The sequence below is a fragment of the Tamandua tetradactyla genome, chromosome 13, assembly GCF_023851605.1.
Source record: "Tamandua tetradactyla isolate mTamTet1 chromosome 13, mTamTet1.pri, whole genome shotgun sequence".
NCBI classification, from domain to species: domain Eukaryota; kingdom Metazoa; phylum Chordata; class Mammalia; order Pilosa; family Myrmecophagidae; genus Tamandua; species Tamandua tetradactyla.
In genome coordinates, this window is record NC_135339.1 from 72,217,677 (window position 1) to 72,245,605 (window position 27,929).

General features: G+C 35.4%; 2 protein-coding genes across 7 annotated transcripts in view; one reads left to right on the plus strand and one right to left on the minus strand.

The window, feature by feature from the left end:
- Positions 1-10,319, plus strand: part of MXI1 (MAX interactor 1, dimerization protein) — a 127,002-nt gene extending 116,683 nt beyond the window's left edge. For all 3 annotated transcript variants that reach the window (XM_077125994.1, XM_077125996.1, XM_077125995.1), the window contains exons 4-6: positions 4,540-4,654; positions 5,232-5,403; positions 8,522-10,319. In XM_077125994.1, coding sequence (XP_076982109.1) covers positions 4,540-4,654; positions 5,232-5,403; positions 8,522-8,685 — 451 coding nt within the window. In that variant the 3' untranslated portion in view covers positions 8,686-10,319. The remainder of the gene's footprint in view (positions 1-4,539; positions 4,655-5,231; positions 5,404-8,521) is intronic.
- SMNDC1 (survival motor neuron domain containing 1) lies at positions 110-27,929 on the minus strand. 4 transcript variants are annotated; one of them, XR_013161737.1, is made up of 9 exons: positions 27,704-27,929; positions 26,314-26,433; positions 21,181-21,323; positions 20,408-20,569; positions 18,645-18,798; positions 17,547-17,755; positions 14,055-14,126; positions 8,937-13,372; positions 110-8,066 (listed from the first exon to the last, which is right to left on the minus strand). XR_013161737.1 is itself a non-coding variant. In XM_077125997.1 (6 exons), exons 2-6 carry the CDS (start codon positions 26,431-26,433, stop codon positions 17,618-17,620), a joined length of 717 nt encoding a protein of 238 aa, XP_076982112.1. In that variant the 5' UTR covers positions 27,704-27,929; the 3' UTR covers positions 16,507-17,617. The 4 variants fall into 4 exon arrangements, 3 of the variants coding, with proteins under 3 accessions (XP_076982112.1, XP_076982113.1, XP_076982114.1); XM_077125997.1 differs by lacking the exons at positions 110-8,066; positions 8,937-13,372; positions 14,055-14,126 and having other exon boundaries at positions 16,507-17,755; XM_077125998.1 differs by lacking the exons at positions 110-8,066; positions 8,937-13,372; positions 14,055-14,126; positions 27,704-27,929 and adding an exon at positions 27,428-27,697 and having other exon boundaries at positions 16,507-17,755.

A 27,929-nucleotide genomic window follows, 5' to 3' on the forward strand; every position in this document is an offset into this window, starting at 1 on the left:
GTATTTATATATATGTATAACAGGCTGATATATATATATATATATATATATATATATATATATATATATATATATATATATATATATATATATATATGTACCTCCTGATATTTAGAAATAAAAATGAAGCCAATTAGGTTGGGGTTAAACTAATTCAGAACGCAGGTAAGGAAGACAGTGGCTATATTTTGAACCACACATACTCTTTGAGACCAAAGGAAAAAAGGTGTGTTTGGTCAGGAACTGAGATTTTCTGTAGCACATAATCTAACTCAACCTATCTGTATAGCTCATTTGAACAATTGAAACACAGGGATCCAGAGTAAGAAAGAGGTCCTTTAATCCTTTATAGATTATTGTAATGCCTGGAAACATCCTAGAGTATAGTAAGCAGAATATCAAAAAGTATAGGCAAAGTCCCTTGAGGGATGGGAGAAAGATTATGGAGCTGTTAAACCTTACCATCACAGAATCCCCTGATACTGTGTCAAACTTTAGGGACACCCCAATCAATAAGCCATGCCCTTGATCCTGAGGCTTACTTTTCTGAAGCTTATGTAGGTAGCAGAGAAGCTTAGACCACCTATAGTATGCCTAAGAGTGACTTCTGGAGGACCTCTTTTGTTGCTCAGATGTGGCCACCCTCTCTCGCCCAACTCTGCAAGGGAAATCACTGCCTTCCCCCCTACATGGGGGGATTCCCAGGGATGAGTCTGGCCTTGGTATCGTGGGATCAACAATTCCATCCTGACCAAAAGGGGGAAAGGAGGTGTAACTAATAAAGTATCAGTGGCAGAGAGAGTTCAAATAGAGTTGAGAGGTTACTCTGGAGGTTGCTCTTATACAAGCTTCAGTTAGACCTTGTTACCTATCATGGCCTGCCAGACCCCAACCAGGACCATTTCACCCAATCCTAAAGAACACCTAGGACAATATATAAGATTCCACAAGGATTCCAGGCACTAGGGTAACTTTCCAGAAACCTACAATGTCCAAATGGGTCCCTGGTCCAGATAAGTCCTGAAACCTAGAGGGTCTAGCCTCTCCAGAACATCAGATAGTTCCTATCCCATATTAGTGACAGAACCTTCCGGTATGAAAAATTTAGAATGGCCACAGCCCAAACACCTAAAGAAAGGAATGGAAAGATCAAAGGTGATGATGGAGATGTACAGTGAAGATAGGATTTAACAAATGAATATGAATGCTGAATCATTACATTGATATCTCTTTTAGTCTCTAGTATCTTAGAGCAGCTAGAAGCAAAAACGTTATATTGTGGAATTGTAACCCATGTCAAACTCTGAAATGTGTTCTATAACTAATTGTGATGCTGTGCTTTGAAATTTATTGCTTTTCTATATATGTGTTATTTTTCACAAAAATGTCGATTATGATGATAAAAAATATTTATGCCTTCTAGCCTCCTGTATTTTGGAGCAGCTAGAAGGAAAAATCTGAGGATCATATGGTAGTCATGACACACCCTGGGATCTGTCCTGTAACTACTTGTTGAAGAACGCTTTGAAAACTATTGCTTTTTTATTTCTTTGCTTTATATATATGTTATACTATACAATAAAAAAGTTAAAAAAATATTTTAACCTCTTTTACAAGTCTACCTCCTTCCATTACAGTGTCCCCTTTTATTCACATTCTTTTGTCCTTGATATCTGTATGACTCATTCCAGTATGAAATAAAACAAGGCAGTGTGTTTTATTCTGAAGTCTATATTATAAACTCTTGATGTGTACATTTTCTTTTTTACTACTCTCATTTAAGGAAGTCTGGTACGATGTTGCATACACCAAAGTCATGTAATAAGCTTACAACTGAATGACTGATTTAAAAAATAAAAAGATAATATTGTCATTTTATATTTAGTTGATTTTGCCAATATTTTAATATGACTTGACTTAGATCTCACAAAATATAAAATTGACCTACTTTTTTCTTCCTTTACCTGAAACAGTAATAAGGAGTTATTTTGAAGTTTCTTAACTGCAAAAGTAAAAATATTTCCTACGTGTACAGAATTTTTTTGGTTAAATCAATTTGAGCAAAACTGACAAGCTATTCTTGTGGCAGTGTACTTGTTGATTTTACTAGTTGCTTTATCTTTTTTAGAAGACTGAATTCAAGGCCCCTTTGGGAGCCTCTAATATGTTAGCAAGAGAACCACTAGTCTCTCTCCACCCCTCCAGTCATATCATATGAGTGCAGGCTAATCCCACTGAAAAGTTTAAAGCACTTTTTACTGTGCTTTTTTGTTTTTCAGTCTGCCCAACAACAGCATTCTGTGATCATGTGAGATTTTTCACCTAAGAGATTTTCCAGCTAAAAGCAAAAATTTTACTAAGGCTGTGTGAATTTGGTTAGCATACCAGGGGAAGAGTGACTTTTAAAATTATTAAATCTTATTAAGGAGATCCATCGATGTACCTTTAATTTTGAGGAGGGGAAAAGAACAACAACAAAAAAAAACATTGTTTTATCCAAGTCAGGTATGTCAGGTTTCAGCCCAGAGCCTATTATTAGGCCAGAGTTATTTAACTCAATATAGAGATTTATAATGGGAATACTAATATACTTTTAACAGTACTTGAGCTAGTGGGTGTTGGGAGAATATTGACCATTCATCATCCAAACCCCTGACCTCACTACTATTAGTCATCCTTGCTTGTCAGTGATATAATTGACTGTTTATCGTCTTCTCCTACCCCTCTTTCAAATCGCTAACATTTGAGAATTCTCTTGACCTTATTGCTTGTGTATTCAAACAGAGAAAGCACAGTTTGGTGGGTGAGTTAGTAACACCATTTTGAATTTATTTGAGGAGAAAATGAAGGACATGTTTTGTTCTTCATGCAGTTTTTGAGACCATTGCTAAAAGTTCAGTTGTAGCTCTTTGAGCAGGAGTAACCTGTGAACACATTTGTGGATTTTCTGTTCAGACATGTTAATTGTAGGATTGTGTTATGTCTCATGAAGCATAGGACCAGTATTGGATGGATTAGTATTGTATTATGGAATTATGTAGCCAAAATTCACTCTCATCACAGTGATCAAAGTTCCTTGGGGGCACACAGAAAGTAAATCCACGAGGCTGTCTGCTAGCATTTCCAGCAGAAATTCCCCCTAACTTCACAATTTCCCAAAGGATGGGTAGATTAGAGAATAGAGTTGTCTTTTAATAGAGAATTTTGTCACCTGTTTTTTGTTTGTTTTGGCTTGCGCAGAAAATTAGCGGGGTGGGGGTTGGTAAAAGAGAGAAGAGAAAAGAAATAAAAAGGTAAATGTTAATGAGCTGATATATGTAGCTATATGTAGATATTAGCTGGGGAGTATTAAGAGGGTTGCTGTTTCAGTGACTGTAATTGACCACAGGACCAGCCATTCTGTCTGACTATCCTAGCTGGTCACAGGATTTTGATACTTCTTTAGGGTTGCAACATGTTAAATTGACATTTTTATAAGAAATCGTTGACAGCGTCATTCCTGTTAACTCTAAAGAACACCTCAGACTCTATCTGGGAATTCTACAAAAGTTTCACACACTATGTTTACTTTCCAACCTCCAGATGGTTCCTGGGCCAGATAAGTCCTGAAAACCAGAGAGGACAGCCTCTCCAAGAATATCAACTAATTCCATCCCTGTATCCCATATTTTGACACCCCTTTTCAACATGAAAAAATTAGAATGGGTATAGCCCAAATATCCCTAAAGATTGGGAGAAGGCTTGAAGGAGAAGTAATAACAGAGAAGATAGGATTTAACAGATGAGTATGGCTGCTGAATCATTATATAGATATTTCCTTTAGTCTCCAGTGTCTTGGAGCAGCTAGGAGGAAAAATTTGAAATTGTGGAACTGTAACCCATACCAAACTTTGAAATCTGTTCTATAATACTTGTTAAAATGTACTTTGAAATTTATTGGGTTTTTTTGGTATATATTTCACAATAAAAAATTAAGAAAAAGAAATGGTTGAATATCAGAAATTTCATGTTATAACCTAAATAACATGCAACATTGTAGGACTACAATTGTAGAGAGAACTCTGTGTGTGTGTGTGTGTGTGTGTGTGTCTGTCTGCGTAAATAAAGAGTGGGAGGGATGAAATGGAGTATTGTATACCCTCTGAGGTACCCCAAATATAAACCTCTGCTTCAGTCAGTGGTTTTAGGTAAATACAATTTACCTAAATACAAGACTAAATACAATTGTCCTAGTATACTTTCCCACTTCCATATTTATATAGTTGAGATAGTTATGTGTGGTGAACTGAAAAATAAACAATCTCTGACCGAGATTACTACGGAAGTTATAACCTGAAACGATGGTGTTTGCAGAGTACAACAGAACTGGCAGACAGAAAAGCAGGCATGCCTGCATGTGCAGCTACTCTGAAACTGAAGAATTAAAAGTGTAACATGGCTATAGGTTGAATATTGTACAAATTATTTTTTTGAAAATCAATTTAGGATGTTTCTATTGTAATATCCAGACTATGATTTATTTGACTTTGTCTTTCTTAGACGAGCTCATCTGCGCCTGTGTTTAGAACGCTTAAAAGTTCTGATTCCACTAGGACCAGACTGCACCAGGCACACAACACTTGGTTTGCTCAACAAAGCCAAAGCACACATCAAGGTGAGAATTTTTACCTTCATATTTGCACATGGTTCTCTTGGTCCTGATTTAATTATTACTAATGATACCTATTCATATACATAAGCCAGCTCACCATACCCTCCTTAATAAATGACCTCAAGAGAAATCTATCTAAAAACTTTATCAGCTAATCTGATAAGAGCAATAACCTAATAAAATGAAATTGTTTTTAAAGCGCAGCCATTTGAGGAAAAAGGAACGCTAGGAAAATAACAATTACCCTCCTGATACCCAGAAAGAAGGCAGCTGTGCCCTCTGGTGGAGGTGACTTCATTTGGCTGTGTTTTGACTCAGTACTTTTCCATCAAAGGGCACACTGAAGAGGAAGTCTATCCTTCGTGGAGATTAATTTGCAGACTTTAGGAATTCCATCTTGTTTATGTATCATTTGTTTTGTTATACACATAAAAAACGAACTATTTTTTGGTGTTTGAAAAAAATGCATGCTTATACATGCAAAGAGAAGTCATCTTTGGAAATATTAGGTAGAAAATCATTAAGTTTTATAGTTTATACAAAACTTTTCACAAATATAAATATGATTTTATCATTTCAGAAACTTGAAGAAGCTGAAAGGAAGAGCCAGCACCAGCTTGAGAACTTGGAACGAGAACAGAGATTTTTAAAGCGGCGGTTGGAACAGCTGCAAGGTCCTCAGGAGATGGAACGAATACGAATGGACAGCATTGGATCAACTATTTCTTCAGATCGTTCTGATTCGGAGCGAGGTAGGCAGTGTGCCTCTTCCCTAATGAAATGCTAAACATCTGTCTGGATTTAGGTAGGGTATGCCGGGAGGCACTATATTTGCTTTCTTCTTTAACATCTAGATTTTCTGCAATCATACTGTCTAGCAGTATCTGTGCGTATATAGAACTCTTCTATTTTATATATGCATACATTTTAAAATTTCTATTTTGAAATAATCTGGCTTACAAAGAAGTTGCAAAAATTATAGTTTTCATATACCCTTTCCCAGTTTCCCCTAATGTTAACATCTTATTTAACTATAATACAAGTATCAAAACCAAGAAATTACTATTGTTATAATACTAATATTCAGACCTTACTCAAATTTTGCCAGTTTTCCCACTAATGCCCTTTTTAGCTCCAGGCTCCAATGCAGGATCCCACATTGCATTTACTTGTCATGTCTATTCAGTCTCTTCTGATTGTGACAGTTCCTCAGTCTGTCTTTCATGACCTTGACACTTTTGAAAATAAAAACTAGCTGAGCAGTTATTTTATACAGTGTCCCTCAATTTGGGTTTGTCTTATGGTTTCCTCTCATGATTAGATTGAGGTTATACATTTGGGACAAGGACTACCACAGAAGCAGTATTGCCCTTCTCAGTGCATTGTACTGGAAGGTACATGATATGTCCTATTACTAGTGGTGGTGTTAATTTATATCTTTCGATCTATCCCAGAACTTGTCTTCGACAGAATTAAAGATCAAAATTCAGACAGAAAAGAAATCGTCAGAATTTTATTGATTCTTTCATCTGGTATAAACATCAGGTTTCACGCTACAGTGAAAGATCCCAGTGCTCTGGTGATTTTGGTCTTTACATATGGCACCATATTATTCATCAGAGCTTGTGGATTCTAAAACAGATTAGTGGCACTAAGTTTTCTGGGTTTTTTTAAAGACTACTTATTTCATCTCTTCTCTGCCATCTTTACTATCTTTATTTTTTCTGGAATGTTTTAAAGTAAATCCCAGATAACATTATCATTTCCCCCCTAAATACTTCAAGAATGCATCTTTAGTAAATAGAACTTCAAACTTTTTGTTATGTAGAAACTGGGAAACAGGGCCATTCTTAATAGAATTCCCCACATTCTGTATTTGGCTGATTGCATCCTCATTTATATAAATTCCCCTATCAACCTTTCACTTCATAGTTTTAGCAATCACTGATGCTTGTTGACCTCATCCTGATTTAATTAGGCATTATAGGTTTTTCTAATTCTATTATTATTATTGCATTTATTTATTTATTCTTTTTCGTCTATAAAAAAGACTATTTCTTCATCAGCATTTTGGTTACCGTACAGCAAAGGTGGGATAAATGCTTGATTTTTTTAAAAATAAATTTTCCAAATAATGAGTTGATGGCTTAGCACCCTTCAGAAGTAACAGGGATTTTTTGTTGTTGAGTATCTCATGGACTCATGTTTTCATGTATTGAATATATTCCAATCCATTGCAGTCAAGATTTTTTCCCCTCATATTGTCCCAGATTTGGTCAAACTGGCTTCTGATCCCCTTGAACACTACCCAAGGAGTCATTGATTTTTTATTTTTGCTAAGCAAAAATAACCCTGAATTAGGAAGCAGACCTTGGCTGGACTCTTTCCTCTACTGCTTATTAGCTGTGTGACCTTGTCAGGTGTTTAGGCTTTAGTTGCCCTTCTGTTATCTCCTTGTTAACTCCAGATTTCAGAGTGTGTGTTCTTCATCCTTATAGATTTTATTATTTTTTTTTTTTTACTACTCCCTGTGTTAGTACTTACTGAGAACCATTCTTGTTCTTATCTGGCAATCCTCTTTGCCCAGTGTTATAGGGAGCTTTTAGTAACATTTCTAGTCCATCTGGCTGGAGTAGTCACTCATTTTACCTTGATTTGATCGGTTTCAGCATGCTCTACTGGACAGGTGTTCTGAGTTTATTTCCTAATTGTAGGTTGGAAGTGTTCTGTGGTGCTGGGAAACACTGAATGGCTTGTGAAGCATTATGGATGTGAAGCAAACAGTTATGAATTCATTGGATTATTTGTACAGCTTGTTTGTACAGCTGCCTGAATTTTAAAAGCAGATCTTTAAAACTTTTGAAGCAACATGCCCTTTTGAAAATCATACTCTATGAAATAATTTCACCCCATCTTCTTGGGCTCAGCAGGAGTCTGCTTTTCCTGAAGCAGTTGTGATCTGTGTGAACCCTTAGTCAGTGCCAGATATGAAACATCAGGCTTTGAGATTGCCTCTTTAAAAAAAAAAACTGAAAAATTCTGAGTTCATTCTAACTGTTATGGGGGAAAACAACTTTTCAGCTGCTTTTTGTTTTTGAAATGTGTATTGCCTTTTATATACTGATGATGATTAGATGTGTAGTATTTAATGATTGATAGCTCTGTGTGGTATATAGAATTTCTTTTATCATGTTGGGTTTTTGAAGTAAAAATTAAACCACAACAAGAATGCCTTTACTATAATCTTTACTAAAGATCTCATAACAATTGAGATAATAAGCCCTTATTTAAAGCTATATTTGGTGGAAGAAACTTACATTGAATTGAAGACAAATCCCTCAGAGTCCACTTTATAGTGACGGGCTTATTTTGGTTACTGAATAGTCAAAGATCATCATGAAGTCTGTAGAACAATCTGTGAAATGATACCACCAAAGATCTGGATGAATATATTATCTATTTATGCTTTTTTCCCCTTTTAAGCCAACTGATTAATAAACAACACTGAAAATTAGTTTCTGGTTTGGTGCAAAATAGATGTATTTCAGTCACTTTGGGATCTTTTAATAAATACTAAACACTAATTCCCAATAGGCTTCTAAGGGGAGGTTCAGATGGACTGGCATCAAAAGGTTTAAGTAAACTTGCTCCTAAAATTGAGACGACTGTTACCAGACATTCTCCTTTGCAAAAAACATCCCTGCCTGGCTTTTCACCTTCAGTTCCTTCTCCAGAGATCTCTGATAAGTTGTTATATATATATCATTTATTTTATATCACAAAAAGTAATCCTGTTTCCTTGTGCTGTAATTTTTGAAGGTGCTTATATATCAGATATTACTAATATTCTTTCTTCTTTCTTTTTGGCAGAGGAAATTGAAGTGGATGTTGAAAGCACAGAGTTCTCCCATGGAGAAGTGGACAATATCAGTACCACCAGCATCAGTGACATTGATGACCACAGCAGCCTGCAGAGTATTGGAAGTGACGAAGGTTACTCCAGTGCCAGTGTCAAACTTTCATTCACTTCCTAGATCCAGCATGACTTAACAGTGCAGGGCAAAATATTCACTGGGCCAATTCAGTCCAAACAATCTCTTAAATTGGGTTCATGATGCAGTCTCCTCTTTGAAACTAAACAAAACTATACTTGAACAAAAGGGTCAAAAGACCTGAACTTAAGCAAATACTTAGCAAAAAGTGGGGCAGAGCCTCCCCAGCAGAACAAATATTCTTAATATTCATATTGGAAAAATCAGAATTTCTAATGACAGCAGAAACTTACGTAAAATTTCCTTGATTTTATTTAGTTGATTGAAGAGGACGTTGGAGTGCATCCTCTAATTTCTAGTTTGCTCATACTGCATTGAGTAGACACATACAAGATAGGGTTATAAACCCAAAGCTTTATGGTCCTAAAAACAGACAAGATCAAACCTATAGTAATGACAAGATAATCAGGCATTAATCTTGGGTAGCTAGAGCTATTATAACTCAGCCTGGGACAGCTTATCATGAAGCCTGTGGATGATAATTATTAAAAAAAAAAAAAAAAAAAAAAAACTCATTTCATGCTCTGCAAAAGGAGAGACTCCCATGAAGCCTGTTGAAAGGGATCATCATGCAGCTCAGCTTTCTGTTGGATTCCATGCTAAGCAAGCTATATCCTGCATTGTTAGCACTAGGGCACCAAACTGCCAGCTCACAAGCCAGTCAGTCACTCCTAGGCCCCTGGGCAGCACTGGGGTGGTCTGTATATGACAGCCTCCACCATACAGGAGCCTATGAGTACGGATTGGGGGGGACAGAAGGCAAAGCTCCACGTGCCTCTTGTGTCTGTGTGGGCCAGAAGAATTGTGTACGCAGATAAGCAGGCCAAAGTCTGAGCCACAGCAGCATTTTTATTTCAGATTTTGATAACTGTTTGTATGTGTTAAAAACCAAAATGACATCTTTTTAAAGCTTGTCCATTAAAGAACATAGATGTCTTTTATAGTGGAAAAACACATGGGAAAAAATCATCTATTTTGATGCAATATTTGATAAATGATAAAACACCTCACACCTCACTCTTTATAGTGCACAAAATGAAATGAGGTCTGGGCTAGGGAGAAAAAGGTCAATGCTTATGTTTTTGTTTTCTTTTCAAATCCTTCACTCTTTACCAGCTTTTAACCATCTGGTGTCTATAGTAGATACACTGTCATAATTAACATAGTTAAGTTCAGCACTGTCTCATTTTAATGTAAAGATTTGCTTCCATTTTCCTACAGGCAGTCTCTCCTTCCTCACAATCCCACTGTGCAGGTGCTATTGTTGCTCTTTTGAATATTTTCAGAAATGTTATTTTCTTTAAAAGTGAAATTTCTAGCCTGCACTTTGATGTCGTGTGTTCCCTTTGTCTTAAAATCCAAGGTTCCCTGCCGACCCTCTCCCTAACCCCAGGAACTCTTCTTGGAGACCTTACCCCTACCCTGGCTGTTTGAACTTTGTATACTTTAAATAATTTAACTACCCTTAATTACTTAAAAAAAAAAAAAAGCTTTATGATTTTCATAACTTATTGCTGATTTTAATGGGTTGTTAATTTCAGTCCTGTAGTTTTATTTTATGTTTTAGATAGGGCTGGGCAAAGAAAAAGAAAATAAAGACAATATTTAGCAGTGCAGTTGAGTTGTGTGTTAATATTAGACTATCCTTTGTAAGTACCACTTTCACAGTGTTTACTTGGTCATACGTAAGGCATACACTTACTTGCTCTCATGTTCTTCCTGTGCCTCCAAAAATATTCTATCCTTGATTGTGCTAAGTTTGAATGGAAGAAATTCTTTGAAGTAATTTTGTGTGAAAAACTGCATGCCTTTAGAAGCCCATTGTTAGAACTTGCTACTTCAGGTGCTGGGGACTTAAGGAAAAACATGACAGAAATCCATTTCTGTGGACCAGGTAAATTAATTCTGGTTTCATTTATAATTATTCCTGGCCAGGTCAAGCAGTTCCTCTATATATTTGTTTACTTTTTGCCTTCCCCAAGTGAAACATAGAAGACCACTACTAACTACCATGGAAAGTAAATGGAAACTATTGACCCAGCTACCATTTAGTTACTCCTAAGGCATTCACTTGTATCATTTGGCCTAGGGCTAGAATTTGGGACTTAATTCAGGTGAATTTTAGATGCTACTGTTTTGTACGTACAAGATGGTGGACTGGAAAGCGTTTGTTGCAAACCTACAATACATATTTCAACTGACCCCGAAGTTACTCCTTCCCTGATTTTGTTTCCCTTGAGGGAAGGGTGAATTGTATGATGAGTAAGAAGTATTAATTTTTTAAAATGGCAAATCAACTTTGAAGAAACACAAGTTAACTACAAGAAATAAAAATTGTGAATGAAGAATACCTGAGTGCTTTCTCTATCACCCTTCTCTATGAAGGGAAAAAATGGACAAGCAATCACACCTTGAGAAGCAACTACCTTTCTAAATGTCTGTATTGACACTGCATTAGTAGCTAGGAATTAATAGTAGTTTTAGTAGCTAGGAATTAATAGTAGTTTTAATTATCATTGCTTTTTTCTGTTCCATAATTCAAATGGATGCTGACTTGACTAATAACTCTGCACAACCTCACAGCAGATGGTTAAACTTATCTGATAATCTTAACTGCTTTAGGTCAGAGACAAAGCCATTTGCAGCTCATTATCTGTTCTCCAAATGACTTTTTGGGGAATCCCTATGATGGAAGTATTTTCAAATATTTTTCAGGTCTAGAAGTTCTTGTTTAGTTCCCAATAACTGGAGTAAGAGTACTCTATATGTAAAATTCCTATACATGATGTTTGTGTCAGTAGTTACAGGTAAATCCTATTTCAGTGCATATTATCACCAAAGAAAGATTCTAATAAAGCCATTTTGACTATTAATTTCTGATTAGAACTCTTAGAGAAATGCCTTTTCTAGTCACACTACAATTACTGCTTTTAATATTATGAGGATTGTTGAGGCACAGCTCCTAACCAGAAGACCACATTGCTTTCTGAGTCATTTCTCACGAAGAAATTGTTTAGCCTTCTTGGTGAAGAGTTATTTGTTTTCATTCACTTAAAGCAACTGCCTTCTCTCCAGTTCTTCTTCTATTACCCTTCCAATTCAAAAATCCCATCTACCCAAACAAACTCAAATTCTGAAGGCACCTAACAAAAACAACATAATATGAGAAGAACGGGGTTTTTTTTTTATCAGATACAGCAGTTCCAACATTTGCTGCCGGCCCTGAGCAAGTTACTTCTGTTTCTTCATTGAGCCTGTTTCCTCCTGATAATCATTTTAAATAGTACCCCTCCCTATCTTGCAAGGCTATAAGACTAAAGCTGATATATGTAAATGAGCCCCCTCCCAATTTCCTTTTATAGCACCAAAAAGAAATTAAGAGGTACGTATTTCTCTAATTTATCTGATGAATGCAACCTTCTAGTCCCATCTTTCTCTTGAATTTCAGTTATTTTGATTCTCAGTCTTGCAGAAAAGGATTATTTCCAAATATTGGTTAATTTTTAGAAAATTCGATGGCAGGTGGTAAGAAGTCAATTATGATGTGCTATCGAACATTTAAAATAAAGATTGGTAGATCAACAGTTTTAGTGATTATCTTATCTTTCTAAAACAACTAACCCGAGGTTGAAATTATATTAAATGCACACAGTAACCACTACATAATAGTGCTCTAGTTTAATATTTAGTGCTGGCCAAAATATATAAAAAATTAAAATTGGCAGCTTTATTGGCCAAGGTACCAGATTTAATAGGACACAAGTTTTCTTGTGGAATATACCGACTTTCAAATAGGCAGTGTAGCTCAATATATATGCACACCTCATTTTGTGCTTTACAGATGTTACGTTTTTCTAAATTGAAGGTTTGTGGCAACACTGCTAAAGCAAATCTATCAGTGCCGTTTTTCCAATAGCCTGTGCTTACTTTGCATCTGTCACATTTTAATTAAGGTATATACACTGTACTTTTTTTCAGACATAATGCTGTTGCACACTTAACCGACTACAGTAGAGTATAAATTGTACTTTTATATGCACTGAAAAAAAAAAAAGAAAATTCAAGTGACTTGCTTTATTGCAGTAGTCTGGAACTACAACATCGCAAGGCATGCCTATGTTACAGGGAAATGGCTTAAATGAAGTTCATTTTAAGTATTGCCAACTGATATTCCTGTAATTTTGGAATTTTTTTTCCTCAAGCTCTTAGCCCTCTGCAATGGGAGAATGCTTAGTTTTTAGTGCTCAGGAAATTACTGAGATATTTATTTTAGATTTTTAAATAGTATTATTTATGTCACATCAGGCCACAGAATGGCATTGTGAAAATACAACAAAAGCTACAAAACATCTTTAAAATTATATAAAAAGGTAAATTTTAAGAGGTGTTTTTTCTAAATTAGGAGCTTCATTGCACTTGGGAAGCTAGGTCACCTAAACCTGACAATGCTTTCGGAGGAAAAACTCCAGGCAAACAAAGGGATACTTACTCCTTCCTGCTACATCTGGGCAATGAGCAACTGGACAAATCTATTAAAGACTAACCTAGCTGCAGATCTCATGCTTCAAAATTCTAGTTCTCCCAGGATGGAGTCAGGGTTTCCTCCAAGCCTGAATTCTTTGTTTCTCTGGTCAGAAATTCACCGCATCTTGCTAAAATAAGTACAGGGCTTAAAGGGGGGAAAAAACAGAAGCACATCAGTTTCACCAAGAAAGGAAAATCATGAGCCAGCAAAATAACCATGAATTTATGCCCCAAGTTAAGAAATTAACTCTTGAAATAAACAAACCAAAAAAAACAAAGTTTTTCTCCTTTTAGCTGTTGTCTTTAAAATACTGATTGGGGAAACAAATTACAACTTAAAACATTCTCGTGATTGAGCCTGTTTCCTCCTGATAATCATTTTAAATAGTACCCCTATCATTCTTGTGGTTTAAGTCTGTACTGGTTTTATGAAAATGAATTGGTGAGATGATCAGAAGTAAGCTGCCAGTTTTTATTGCCTGGGAACTGAAAGATGAACAGAATTTGGTATTTTTAGCTATTTCACCTGTCAATCACAAGCCCAGAGTTATTACCACTTTACCCCAGTCAAGAGCAACCTGTAGATACATAATCTAAAAGGCAGAAAGGCAAATGAAAAAAACATACAGAAATCTAATGCTCTCATTTTATGCTTTCTTTTATGGCTAGGTCAAAATGAATTCTTATACTGTCTCTTTTATTATATTGGTTTCTGAACTTTTCAATATGCATAAGAATTTATTTAGACACATATTTATACTTTTTTAAAAAATTATAGGATGAAGGCATTCAATTACTTGTTGTGTTTGTTTAAATGATAGTATTACCTGTTCTTTTGCCTGATATGCTCTTCCTCTCCACTGCAGTAAAAATTCAGTTTAACTTGCAACTCAAAAATCCTAGATATAAAGAATGTTTACATTTACTGTTGAACTTATAAATTACCAATTATACTAATTGGTTGCTTCATATAATATATTCAGTACAGTTCAGCAGGTATTTGTTGAACTCTCAAGATTTTAACACAGATAAACTTTGTCAGTTTTAATAAATTTTTTCTTTTATATTTCAATTGAGGCAAAAAGCCAAATCAAAGCTTTTAAAACATTTTTTGGCTGACTTTACAACAGATTTTTTTCACCTTTTATAATTACAATCTGCAGATTTAACAATTTACAAATGTACAAATTTTCCTTCATAGTACCTGCTCGTTTTCCCTTGCTATTTTCAAGGTAGACAGCATTAAAACTGTATCAAAATGGGAATACATACAAAGACCCTTCCTTATAACAAAAACAAGCACTTTTTAAAATGAGTTGTTACAATTGATATACTTCAGTTTGGAAATATGCGTAGTCTTCAATAAGTAGGCTAATAAAATCATGTCACTTACTTTTCATGTCAGCATTCTGACTGTTTTTATGTTTAACACAGACATACTTTGGCCTGGACAGGTTTGGGGTAGGACCCAGACCCAGGGGTGTCTTTTTTAAAACAAGAATTAGGGGTGATTTTATTATAACTTGAACTTTTCCATTAAGAATCATACCCTAGGATATTCTAATATAAAAATTAAATCTTTACTGTATTATTTACTTAACTATCTTCTAGCTTTTGTAATTTGGTAAAATCTCAATAATACAATTAATAAGTGAGGCTTCAAGACATAACCAGTGAGTATATTATCATGTAAATTGTTCTTATTCAAAAGGTTGATCAGATCTACACCATTACCACTCTGCATAGTAATAGCAAACACTTCTATAGTGCTTACCATTCAGCAGGTACTCAATTCTATGTATATTAAGTCACAAATCCTAACAACCTAATGAAATGGGTGCAATTAGCAGAGAAAACTGAGGCAAAGAGTACTTATGTTCATAGATAATAAATGGAAAAGCCAGGATTCAAACCCAGCAGTGTGGTTCCAAATGCTTGCTCTTCACTATGCTCAAAGGCCTCTCTACATGTTTATTAAAATAGCATTTGTTATGGGTAATTACTCCTAAAATTAGCATTTTATTTACTAATTTTGGGGTATTAGGACTTGTCTTGAAAAGTGAAAACAACAATGAAACGTCAAGCTTTGAGAACATACAACTATAGCAATTTAGGGGCCATGGATCAATTTTAATTTTTCAGTCTATGAGTTTCAGAGCTTCAAGTTCCCCTTAATAGAGGGAAAACTCTATTATAACAAAGCTTCAAAAGGCCAAGCTTCATATTTGATTTTAGAATATAGCGAACTTTAAAACCTTCATTTGTGAAAGTTAAAACACCATTTGTATTATCATGCTTTTACTTACGCATCTCCTCAAATTCAAAATAACACTATGACAACGAGGTATTCTATCTCTCCAGGAGCCCTAACTTTGCTTACAGTCCAGACAAACCATTGTTATCCTAAAACTAGGATTTTCCAAAGGGCCACCTCTAGGTCTATGACACAAGGGCTTCTGATTCATCCAGTAGGCCTATTTCCAAAATAAATGTTTTATATGAAATGGTCACTTTTATTCCTTTTCTTTTTCTGCAATTGTTTCTAGGAAAGTTGATGTGCTGAAAAGAAGGCCCATAGGGCTAAAGGAGGCACAAGTATCAGTCACAGTATTCATACTGATACAAACATCAGGTAAACTGCTATTCCAACAATATACCAAGTAAGATAATCTCATCAAAAGCCATTTGGTGAGGACACACAATTACACCAACAAATTTCTTTCCAGTGCTATCTAATTCAAAAGATTTTCCTTGTGAGTAAGACTGCTGATTATTAGTATGTGCTTAAGAAATTTTTAATGATGTTGAAGTTTTCAGATTAAGTAGCCCCTTTTCAACTGTAACTTGTGGTTTGTGTGTTTAAAAAATTGTATTTCAACTTTTTCTGTTCTACATATTCTATCCTGTGTCTGTAGATTATAGGGAAGAAAAACAATGGTTTCCTGGGCTGGGAGAGGTGGAGATGGAAAGGAAAGATGAAGAATTCTACCTCTCATCGTTGTTATAAAAGTTCATTTTACCAAAAAATTTCAGGAAATAAAAACTTATTTCCCCCTTCCATAAAATATTTACAGATACCTCCATATATAACACAAGCTCTTACAGTAAAATGGTTTGTTGTTTAGGATACTATTTCTTATGTCTAGATTACTTAATGATTTATTGAAGCATTACATACTCAATATACTCTTATGCAGCAATGATGTGTGCAAGTACAAGTCTTAATCACTATATCAATACTGACAGCTAATGATTTCATCCTTTTGTTAACACACCTGGGAGATTTTAAAAACACTTTATTTAATAAAAGTTAAACATACAAAACAAATTAAAACAATGCCTAAAAATCACCACTTCCATTAACAGAAGACCCTTTTCTAGGCATGTATTTGGCTTAAACTCAACTCAGGATAATGATGATGTTCACATATACCAACAGAGGCTGACAACTTGATCTAGTTAACAAAATTATAAACTCAGCTACATGAACATAATATACAGGGAAATTATGGTCAGATTAATGCACAAGAAATACAGTAAAATTTTAATGATGAAAATGTTCAGTATTCTTGTTCATTAATTTAGCCTTGCCTTTTTACAAAAATAGTATCTACACTGTATACAGGGCTATACATTAGCTTTTTGTCTTCCCATATAAACATTACACATCCAAAAAATGGCACCACTACCACAAGTGAAAAATCAACACAAGAAAAAAAAGCAAACATCCAAAAATAAAGGAAAGGAAAAAGCAGCTGGCCCTAAACATGGTTTCTTTCATAAACTAAAAGCTCAATGAAAAAAAAGCTGTATCAATTTTAGACATGGCTTAACAGGCTTAGGAAACAAGTTATTGAAGGAAAATCCTCAATACAAACTACCATTTACAAATCCACCTATATTTAGGCTTAATTGGACAATAGCTAGGTTTATGTTGAAGGTTAAAAAATAAAAATTAAAAAAAAAAGATTTCTTTAGCATGTTGGTGTTTTGCCTTGATATTCCAATGAATTGCTAGAATTTGTGACAAGGTCAAAGCATCTGAAAATTCCAAATTATGACGTTACAAAAAGTACATAACATCAGTTAAGTGGGGGGCTGATATTAGGAAGTTAACAATTCATCTAAGTGCTGTATTAAAGCAGCATCTATCTAGAAAAGTTGCTTTATTTCAACAAAATTTGAGGGAACTGTGGTAATAATGAAAAAAAGGCAAATGAATAGCAGTTATCAAATGCAATTTCTTCAAGTTTCATTCTATTGAAGTCAAACAATGACGACAATGGTATCTTTCTTTACTCATCTAACAAATAATTTACCTTTAGAAAAATATAAGGATAAAAAGGTAAATGTAAAGCCCTGCAGAGATGAAATCCAACAGTTTTTTTGATTACTGAGGCATCAAATGCCTGACATTGTATTTAGAGGTATCTTGATACTGTGTCATAGGTTTATCAGCAATTCCACAAGTTCCTACTCCAACTTTGCCAGTTACACTCTCAGGTGAAGCAAAAATACTCCTCTTTACCTAGGGAAATAAAGCAAATCATTCCTGATTAGTTTTGGGATAAAAATTTCAAATTTTATGTGAAAACAGACTGTTTCAATATTTTAAAAATATTTTTAAAAAAAGCATCCTCCTTTCTTGTTCAGTGTCAAAATAGTACTGAAATGGTCCCATACCAGTAACCATTTATTCGAACTTATAAATTGTGAAAAAGAGCAACACACTATTAAGCAATCATGTCTCAATATTTTAGTTTTGTCAACTCGAATCCTAACTTAGCTATGAGCTATCCATTTTAACATGACTGAAATCTGACTATTGAAAAATTAACTGTGGATATGTTAATGTCATCTATATTGTGGTACCCCTTTGCCTATTAGTTCATAAAATAAACATCTTTAGGAAATGGAAGCACTGCTTTTAAAGAAGGTACCAGTGGAGAGTCTATCTAGATAGCAATGAAAACTATGATAGTGGCAAAAGCAAGTTATCCTTACTCCAAACATCTCATATGAATGCTATGATATTTTCTCACACACACTTAAAAACAAAAATATAAAGGGAACTTGAATCTCTTTTAAATAAAATCTAGTGGCAACCAGACAACAATGAGATAACAAGGTACATTATATAGCAAATTATTCTTTAAATTTTAGTTTATAGAAGGAAAAGATTCTAGACCTACTGTAATTCCTGATATAAACTCATTAACTCATCGTGTTTCTACTGCTAAGAGTGGGTAACAGATTTTTTTTTTCAATAAGCCAAACTGAAGAGGATTCCAAATTCAAGATCTATTTATATTAAATGATAGTTCTTCAAACCCATGTACCTCCTTTTTAATTTTCAAGTTATTTTAAAGTAGTTTCACTTTTCAAATTTACAAAGAATGATGAAAGGATTTACTAACCTGGCCTTTTTTGTTTTTAGAGTAGGCCCTGTTGTTGAATTGTTGCCATTTCACCTTCTGGTCCTCTCTTTCCTGCTCAAGTTCTTTTATTCTTTGGGCTTTTTTCAAAGCTTTCTTCTTTTTATATTCACGCTGCTGGGCAATCATTTCTTTTCTGTGTGGGAAAAAAAGAGAGATAAATGTCAATTCTTAAGATTTAAAAGATGACTCTGAAACAGTTGTGAAGAAAATCCAGTAAACTATACACTCTTCTGTCCATGATTAAAACAAATGCCTACGACCCAGCACTAAGAAATAAATGTTTTTTGAAATACACGGTATCCTTGGAAACTTTCAAATACAGCTGTATTTATTAACCATATAAATCAAGTTTTCTAACTATTAGTATCTTATTTGATTTCTATACAGCTTTTTCCAGTTGTATTTTAGGAATAAGGTGAGTTCTGACATTAATGGCTGTCAAAACCTTTACTAGATTCCAGGCATAGTTAGGAAGTATAATGTGCAGCATTTGGAAAAAGTCTATATAAAGAAATCAATGCAGAAAAAACTACTTTACCTAGATTGTAAGAAAGCAGCAAAAACAGAAATTATAATTAACAGTTTTTCAAACCTAAACAAACCCAAACAACCTGGGTTTTGTAAAAATTTTTATTCAAAATAGAATCAGGGCCTAAAGCTTTCACAATAAATTCTGCTCAGTTAACATCACCTTATCACCAAAACAAAAGTATAAAGAGGCATTTAGAAAAGAGGCAAATAAAATCTAGACCCCCTTGTACCATATAATTGCCACCACAAAGCTAAGTGTGGCTTTTGTACAGAGGCCAAAAACTAAAAATGGAGATTATATGCATTGTTTTAAAACCCTGACTTTCTTAGTGAGATGTTTAAATGAAACAGATGATATAATTTTCCTAAATTCAAATATATTTATATAACAACTTAAGCTTTAAAAATTCTTGCCAAATCTAAGAGTTATGGCAAATATGTTCATTTTACCCCTTTTGAAATTATAACTCTAGTTATAATTTCAAATGTAGAATGTACGATTCTCTACATCCTACTGCTACTCCCTGGGTTCAGGTCACCATCATCTTATGCCTGGATCTTATCAGTAGCTTTCTCTCTGCTCCCGATGACCATTTAAAACTCAATCTTATCACATCAAATTCTCTTCATTTAAATGCTTCAGTGGCTTACAGGTTCTTTATGATCTGGTCTCAACTTTTTATCAAACTACCCTCCAGCCCCAAGGAATTTCTTTTTGTTATCTCTATGTCCCACTTTATTTTTAAAATAACATTTACTGAACCCTTACATATCAAGAACTGTGCATTATTAATGCTCTGAATTAATCTTCACAACCTTGTAAGGTAGCTACTATTACTGTCCCCATTTTACAGATGAGGAAACTGAGGCAGTTTAAACAGCCTACCCAAGGTCATACTGCTAGATAATAACAGAGCTAGGATTCAAACACAGATATATATAGACAACACGCCATACTGCCTCTAGTTCTCACCTAGCTAACTCCTATTCTTCCAAAAATGTCATTTTCTCAAAGAAGAAGCCTGCCCTGATCACAAAAGTATAGGTTAGGTGTACCTCTTCTTTATTCCTGTAAGGCACGTATCATGCCCCCTTTATTCATTTGTTGAATATCTAAGTGGGAACAAAAACATCTTTATCCCATTTTGCACGTCTTCAAGCACCCAAATGGGTAAGACTGCATGTCAGATGCTGAAGTCAAAGTCACTTACTTTGACATGGGTTTGTTGCCACTGTCCTCCTTTGCTTTCCTCCCTTCTTCTACAGGCTTGAGGTTCAACAATGGAGTCACTTCAGCATTGCCGTAGCCAGCAAAGGTGATTGCAGCGGTGCCATTTTCTTCATCTATCTCCTCAATCTCCGCTTCGTAACACCTGTAAAGATATCATGGCTGTAAGCAGGTGAGTAAAGGTTTAGTACTCAGCCTATAAGATTTATACTGCAGTGATTCAACTATTACATGTGTCTAAAATGAAACTTCTGTAACCAAATGGCCCTTTGGGCAAAGACAATACAAATGAGTGGAGCTAGCCATTTGCTATCAGAAAAGAAGTCCTCCTAATCAAAATATTGCCAGGAAAGTCTCTTATACATGTCTACTGAACGGGCTTTAATCTCTTTTGAGAGATATTTCTTACAGGAATAACTTCAGTGTATGTGCCTTACAAAAGTCTAAGATAGGCCAATTAGTCATATAATTTTTAATTTGAGGTGAAAAGAATTTACATTATTTTGGAAAATAACTATTTTCCTCTGCTTTCATTTTTTCCCCTAGAATCCTAGCCACTGTCCTCTCCCAAACTTAATCTTAAGCTAAAAATTAGACTGTATTAATGGTAACAAACCAAAAATCAAACTGGCTCTATAAAGCATATTGGGCCACTTAGAAAGATTAAAATAGGGTAGTTCAAACTGAATAAAAACATCTTACCATTGTATTTTATTATTTCATGTTACAATTAGAGGGGTTTTTTTCTACACTTACTGTCCATCCTCACTCCAGATTGCCATACACTTGTCTCCTACTTTCCATGAATGAGTGGGTTGAGTAGAAGCAAAACTGTCTGAACTTGCAAGAGTTTCAGAAGGTTGAGTTGAAAGAAGGTCTTTGGTTAGTTCTATAACTTCCTAAAAAGGAAAAACAAAAACCATAGCATCAAATTATTTTTATAATCTAATTGTCAATTACTCTAAGAACAAGCAAGTTTCAGTTTTTGATGACAACAACCCTCACACCATATAGCAATTAAGTACTCTGCACATCTTAATTCATTTGCAGTTCATAACACCATGAAAGAGGTACTGTGATATTCCCCACCTAGAAACTTAGATATATTTTTTACAGCTAGTTAAATGGTGGAGCTGGGGTTTAAACCCAGACAGTCTGGCTCAAATTTGTGCTCTTATCAACTATACAATAGGGTAGTCTTAAATTTATACCATGCAATATCTCTACGTGCTTATTTTAGCTGAGTAGATCTCTCTGAAGATAAGAAATAAGGTCATATATATGAAGGATTAAACTAGATGAAATATCACTTTTATCTCGTATCACTGTCATGTATGTTTCATGCATGCAATTGTACTGTTTTATAGGACATTACTTGGTAATAATCATTAACTGTCTAGCCATCATCCCCCAACCCAAGAAAAATACAGAAACATGTGAAGCAGTCTTATTAATAATAAAAACATATCTGCTCATACAGATTTCTAATAGAATATTAGTAGGCATTTATAAAGAAACCAGTAGTCTTCCTATTCCTTCATTATAAAATTCATTCCATTTGGGTAAGCAAATTACCAGGTCAGATTTAAAATACTCCAATATTTTAATAATTAAGCACATTAGCATAGATCATTTCAAAAGGAAAAATAAAAGTAACACACACAGGCAGGCACTGCCTCTGTGTAGCAAATTATTTTTCTACTTAAGGTTTATACTTACTGGCTTCATTCAAAAGTGTTTGGTAAACTTGGTTAAAAAAAAAAAACTTGAGAAGTAGTACCAACTGATAAATTCTGCTACCTACCAGCAATATTTTTACTGTAATGAAGGTCCATACTATACACCATGTCATTTGATTTAAGAGTGTGTATACACTTTCTCCTGCCACTGTTGCAAATAAATCACCTTAAAACATCATACTGTGTTTTGGGGAAGAGAAATGAGCAGAGTTAAACCCTGTAACTGGTTTTCTTCTGGCTCCCATTGAGGTTTTATGGTAGTAGTTATGGTTCAGTAGCCAAGACTGTTAATATTACTGCTTTCCTAAAGTTTCTACATCTTCCTGGCTATTTCTGAATAACTAGTATTTGAGCCTAAAAATAAAAAGGAATATTAAGTTGGTGGAAAAGGTTTTGTGAATTTAAAAAAGACAAGATTTATTAACAAGACGACTCAGATTTGAGTTAAAATTCTATAGAGTAGTATCTCAAATGAAGTTTTATTATTTGCCAAGTATACTGTCAAATACTTTTTAAGTAGACAGTCCTTTTGCAAATACAGCAAAGAACTTCCAAATAAATAGCTCATCAACTACACAAAGAAGGAGAGTAAATTATCCAGTTTTATTTCCAGTTAATCACTTTTAGAGCCAGGAATTTAACCCAGTAAGCCTGATGCAACAGCCCATAAATCCCTATCATTAAATAATACTTACATGCCCTCCAGAGGATTAAACTATTAAAGGGAACATGAATTCTGCATTTGTAGGTCTCAGATTTAGATTTCTATTTCTCTTAGGATTGAACATTTTTCCATTCTATTTTCATAAGGAAATACATTTTAATTAAAGAGTCCTGAAAAGCTATAAAGAATTTTCACAGCCCTGTGCTGAGGTGACCCTATTATTATCATTATTTATAATTACTATTTTCACCAGAGCATGTACCTCTAGTGTCTGTTAAAGTCTGCCATGGTTTTACATACCCACCCGCAACAAACTGAAGAACCTTCTAAATTTTTTTCTCCACATGTGCATATGGACCAAAGTATTAGAAAGAAACTATTTTATGTATGAGGGGGTTCTTGAAGGTACATACCATTAATTACTTTTCCTCCCTCAAGTCTGAGTTCTGAAACTGCTCCTTCATTGACAGATGGGCAGCAGTTACAGTAACCGGCAATTCCAGGAAGCATCAGTTGTTGTGATCTACATATCAGCAGGTCAAAGGGGGTGCACTCAAGCACTCTGCTTACTGAAGGAAGGCGTTTCGGGGATGCAGAGAGCCACTGTAATATATGAGACAAGTGACTTGACCCCTGCCTCCTTTAGAACCAGTTTATTCAGCAAAACAGCCTAATATATTGACTATTTTTGTCATTATCATAGACTGGGGAGCTAGTCAGCTAGCTAGCCTGGATTTTACTACATCTACTTTTTTTCTTTTCTTTTAAAGTGAAAAAAGAAAGACAGTTAAGACTTCAGTAGATTAACCTGCTGCTTGCTGAGCAACTTTATTCTATGTGAAAGACAGTACATAAAGAGATAGGTACAGGAAACTTACTGACAAAACAAGTCACTGAAAAAACGCAGAAACAGCATTTTGTCATAAATCAAATGAAGGGCAAGCAATTTTATAACCAAGATAAAATTCATAAGTGGAACAAAAGAAAGCAGAAGCCATATGATGCCCCACCCCCCAAAAAAGAAAGTGAAGCCACAAAATCAATTTATCAGCAACTAAGTCAAGACAGATTTTTCATCAAATGTAAGAGGCAGAATTAAATACCAATAGCATGAGGTATATCCCAGAAAGCAGAGAAGGAAAAAAAGATGGGGGAAAAAACCAAACCAACCAAGGGCAAACAGAAGGAATAACTGAAATTTCAATGGAGACAACAATTACTATGTTTGACGTACATATCCAAGCACCTTTCAGAGTCTTATCTAATCTTAAAAGATGCCTTTCATCTCTGAATAGTTTTTAATTCAAAACAGACCTATACCTAGTAACCAAAATGAAGCTTTTTTCAAGATAGAGTAAAAGAAACTGTGGATCAAGACTGATCAGCAAAAAACATTCTGTATTATCGTTATGTGATGAGTTAGAATTTAAGCTTCTAAATCTGTGCATCCAATATGATAGCCACATGTGGCTATTTAATTAAATGAAATAAAAAATTCAGTTCCTCAGTCATATTAGCCACATTTCAAATATTCAGTAGCCACATGTGGCAAGAGCAATGGCACTGAATAGCACAGAAACAAAGCATTTCCATCATCACAGCAAGTATTATTGGACGGCATTATCCCCAAAGGTTATACAAAGAGGATATTTTAGAGATAAATGACTCCCAGGTCAATTAGCTGAAGCTTAGGTAAAGCATTTACATGCTTACTAAAATGCCTACTACAATGGTCTCTTTCTCCACAGTACTTTCCAACTATAGGTCACGTCACAGTAAGGCAGTTCTGCCCAGACTGATGACTTTATTCAAGAAGTTTTAAAAATCCTCATAATAACGCTGTTTCAATCTCTACTTCCAATTCACCCTTCCCCCAGTTCCATATATACCCCCTTCCCACTACCAGGGAAAGGATATACATATGGCATTGGCAAACAATGTTATTTTTTTTTTTCAAAGAAATAAAGGACAGCTTTTAAATTGGTAAAGGCAGATTAAGCATGCTGGAATCCTTTGAGATATGAGGAAAGTTGGTGCTTTATAACAAGTACAAGTATGTAGGTGGTCAGTGTTTCCCTCAGACTCATCTCTAAGATGTATATTCATAGAACATGTGAGTAAATCAAATGAAGGGAAAGGGGGCAAAATTGTTGTGTTATCTTTACCGAAGGGCTTGTAAGTGGGAGAATCTACTCTATAAACATATTGTGTATCAACTGGCACCCGGAAAGCCACAAGTCTGACTTCTACATATCGAAGTGGGGTTCTGTTCATATTGAAATTATCCCAGATGTTTTCTGTATGTTAAAAAAAAATAAGCTCCTATTGCATCTTTATGGAAATGTATCCTAAATTCAGAATTTAAAACTGAAAACATTCAACTCATCTTAATTATGCCCAGAAAAGCTCTTTCAAAATTCTGAATCTGGACACCATTTCAAGTAAGTTTCATTTCTTTGCAGTTCTAATATCCTTAAAATAGTTTTAATGAGCAAGGAAATGATAAAAGGAAGGAAAGGATTATTTAGACAGGATAAAACTGATTCACATTTGTATTAAACAGTACAGATAGATCATCTAATCAAACATCCTTAAAAACTTTTAAAAACAGGTTCAGAATCTCAAGGAACTTCTCAAATTTGTTCTGAAGATGAGAGATCATATAAATTTATAAATATTATATATGGTGTTTTTCACAGGCAACCTGATGACCCAAGAAACAACAGATGTTTACTATCATTGGCTTTATTATGTTTGTCTTAAAACTTCAGTGCAGGTTTTAGAAACACAAGTTTTATACTTACTGAACTCTCCCTGGCCCATTAAAACAAAACAAATTAAGATCTCCTTTAAACCACATCAATTCAACTTCAACAAGTGTCAACAAACTATTCTGTAAAACGTAGCCTTAAGTTCAAACACCTACGTAACATTTACACAGAGAACAAATATCTCTTTACAAATATCTTTATAATTCGTTTTCAATACAGAATGTAACCCACTAGAGTTTTGGAAACACACACACACACACACACACACACACACACACACATTCTTTAAAGAAACTTGTGGCATTAAAAAAAATCTTAAGTTAAAGATTAATCTTAACCCTTTAATCTTAGTTTTCCTTTGCCAAATCCTTTTTAAAAAATGTGTTTTCCATTGTAAATTTATAATGTACCTCCTCTCTGGAGAGTCTGACAAAAAGACTTCCAAAATCAACTTTTTAAAAAAATTATATGAGCCTTCAAATTTTTCCTACCAAAAAACAATGCTGATTCACTCATTCTAGTATATACAAACTGAGAAAACAACCCCACCTCTATGAGCCATGTGTGCCTATGTGTGTACATACATGTAAACACATATGGGAGGGATCCCCATCCAAAGGGTGCTTCGGGTAACTATAGATTCTAAAACCAATTGGAAAAAAAACACAGAAATACTCTTCAAGCAATATAACTACAAGTGTCTCCCCATATTTACCTGTAAATCTTTTTTCAATTTTAGCAAATCTTCATTTTCTCCATTTCCAGATAACGCAGCTTCAACTTGCTGGAGCTGAGCTTTGTAGCTTGCCAGCTGCTTTGCTAGATCCTCAGACATCTGGGGGCGGGAGGGGGGGGACGGGAGGGGGGGGACGGGGGGGAGGGTAGGGAAAGGGCAGTGGTAAAGAATTGATTCACAAAGCAAACCATACAAAATTATTTCCCTGCCTGCCACAATTAATCCCTACCAGTTCTGCTCCAAAATTCTTACTAACATTCATCTCCATTACCTTTAGTCTGAGTTCTGAGTAAAGTTATGAGCCAAATCACAAACTTCAAGGCAACTGATTCTGAAGATTATAAACATGTCAGATAAATTCTATATAGAAAGCGTAAGAGAGAAAGCAAGAAATAAGACAAGAGGGAAAAGGAAGTTTTAAATTTTCTTTGCACTCCTATTATATAGCACGCACTGTGTTCCGCTCAATTAACAGGATTATTTCTTTAAAAAAAAAAAAAAAAAGGTACTATCTGTGGAAGAGTCCAGACTCCCAAAAATGTAACTGTTTATTTTTAAGCACTTAAAAATACTTGCACAGTCAATACAGTTTTTGGATTACTACACTAATTATTTTCCCCACTTGAGCTATTCAACAATTAAAGGTTTATCTAGAAACTCTTCTCCAGAGCAAATTCACTCATCCAGTAACTTAAATAGTGCCGATGCATTTCCTTCTGTTAAGAAATAAAACAATACGTCTCCATTCAGGCACTAAGAAACACGCCTTTCAACTATTTCCAGCTCATTCATTCTTCTCCTGGAAATAACATACGAATTAACTCTTTTAAGACGAATTATAAGCAGATACACGGGTTGCTGAAGATCTTTCTTAAAATTCCCGTCCAACGACAGCGTTGAATCCGGAAAGGGTCCAAAGGAATGCAAGCAGGCAGGCTGCTGTGTCAGTCGCCCAACACCTCGAAGCCCGCCACAACTAGGCCGATTATTTCAGACGTCGAAATTCAAACATTAGCTTTCAGGGAAACTGAAAACACTAACTGAGCAGAATTCAGCAGCGCCCGGTCCCCGCAACCCCAAACAGGCACTTCACCTCCGGCCGCGGACCTCTTGAAGGGCTTCCCGCGTCCCAACACCACTCGGCGGGTTCTCTACGTTAAGCAAGTTCGCCGCCAGGGACCCGAGGCCCCAACCCCACCCCGGGCGTTCACGATTAAACTCAGGTGGGAGGAGAGGCCGTGGCTCCTAAGACTCTAGCCGGCGACCCAAGCCCTTGAGTGTGCTGCCTCTTCGACCTTAGGCCTCCGCTTCACTTCGGTTGTGACCTAGGCCCGGAAGGGCCTCACTCCTCCTTCACGGGGTTTGTTACCTTGTGTGGGGTTAGGGGAGGGGCGTCGGGAAGGGGTCGGGGCGACTGAGCCCAACGGTGGTGGCGCGGCAGCAACTAACTGCAGGGAAAATCTCCGCGGCGACGACAACACGACTCGATCTGAAATGGAAAAAATCGGTCGGCGGGGAGGGGGAGGGGAGAAAAACCGGACGCTGGAGGAAGGAAAAGACAGAGGCCGGTGAAGTATCGCGAGAGGTCCTCGGCT

Excerpts from the sequence above, each read along its gene's own strand:
- SMNDC1 (XM_077125997.1), bottom strand. The coding sequence starts at position 26,433 with ATGTCTGAGGATCTAGCAAAGCAGCTGGCAAGCTACAAAGCTCAGCTC. Across the intron at positions 18,799-20,407 it reads GGCAACAAACCCATGTCAAA|AAAAGAAATGATTGCCCAGC; the intron begins GTAAGTGACTTT and ends TTTCCCACACAG. Across the intron at positions 17,756-18,644 it reads CTAAAAACAAAAAAGGCCAG|GTAAAGAGGAGTATTTTTGC; the intron begins GTTAGTAAATCC and ends TTATTTCCCTAG.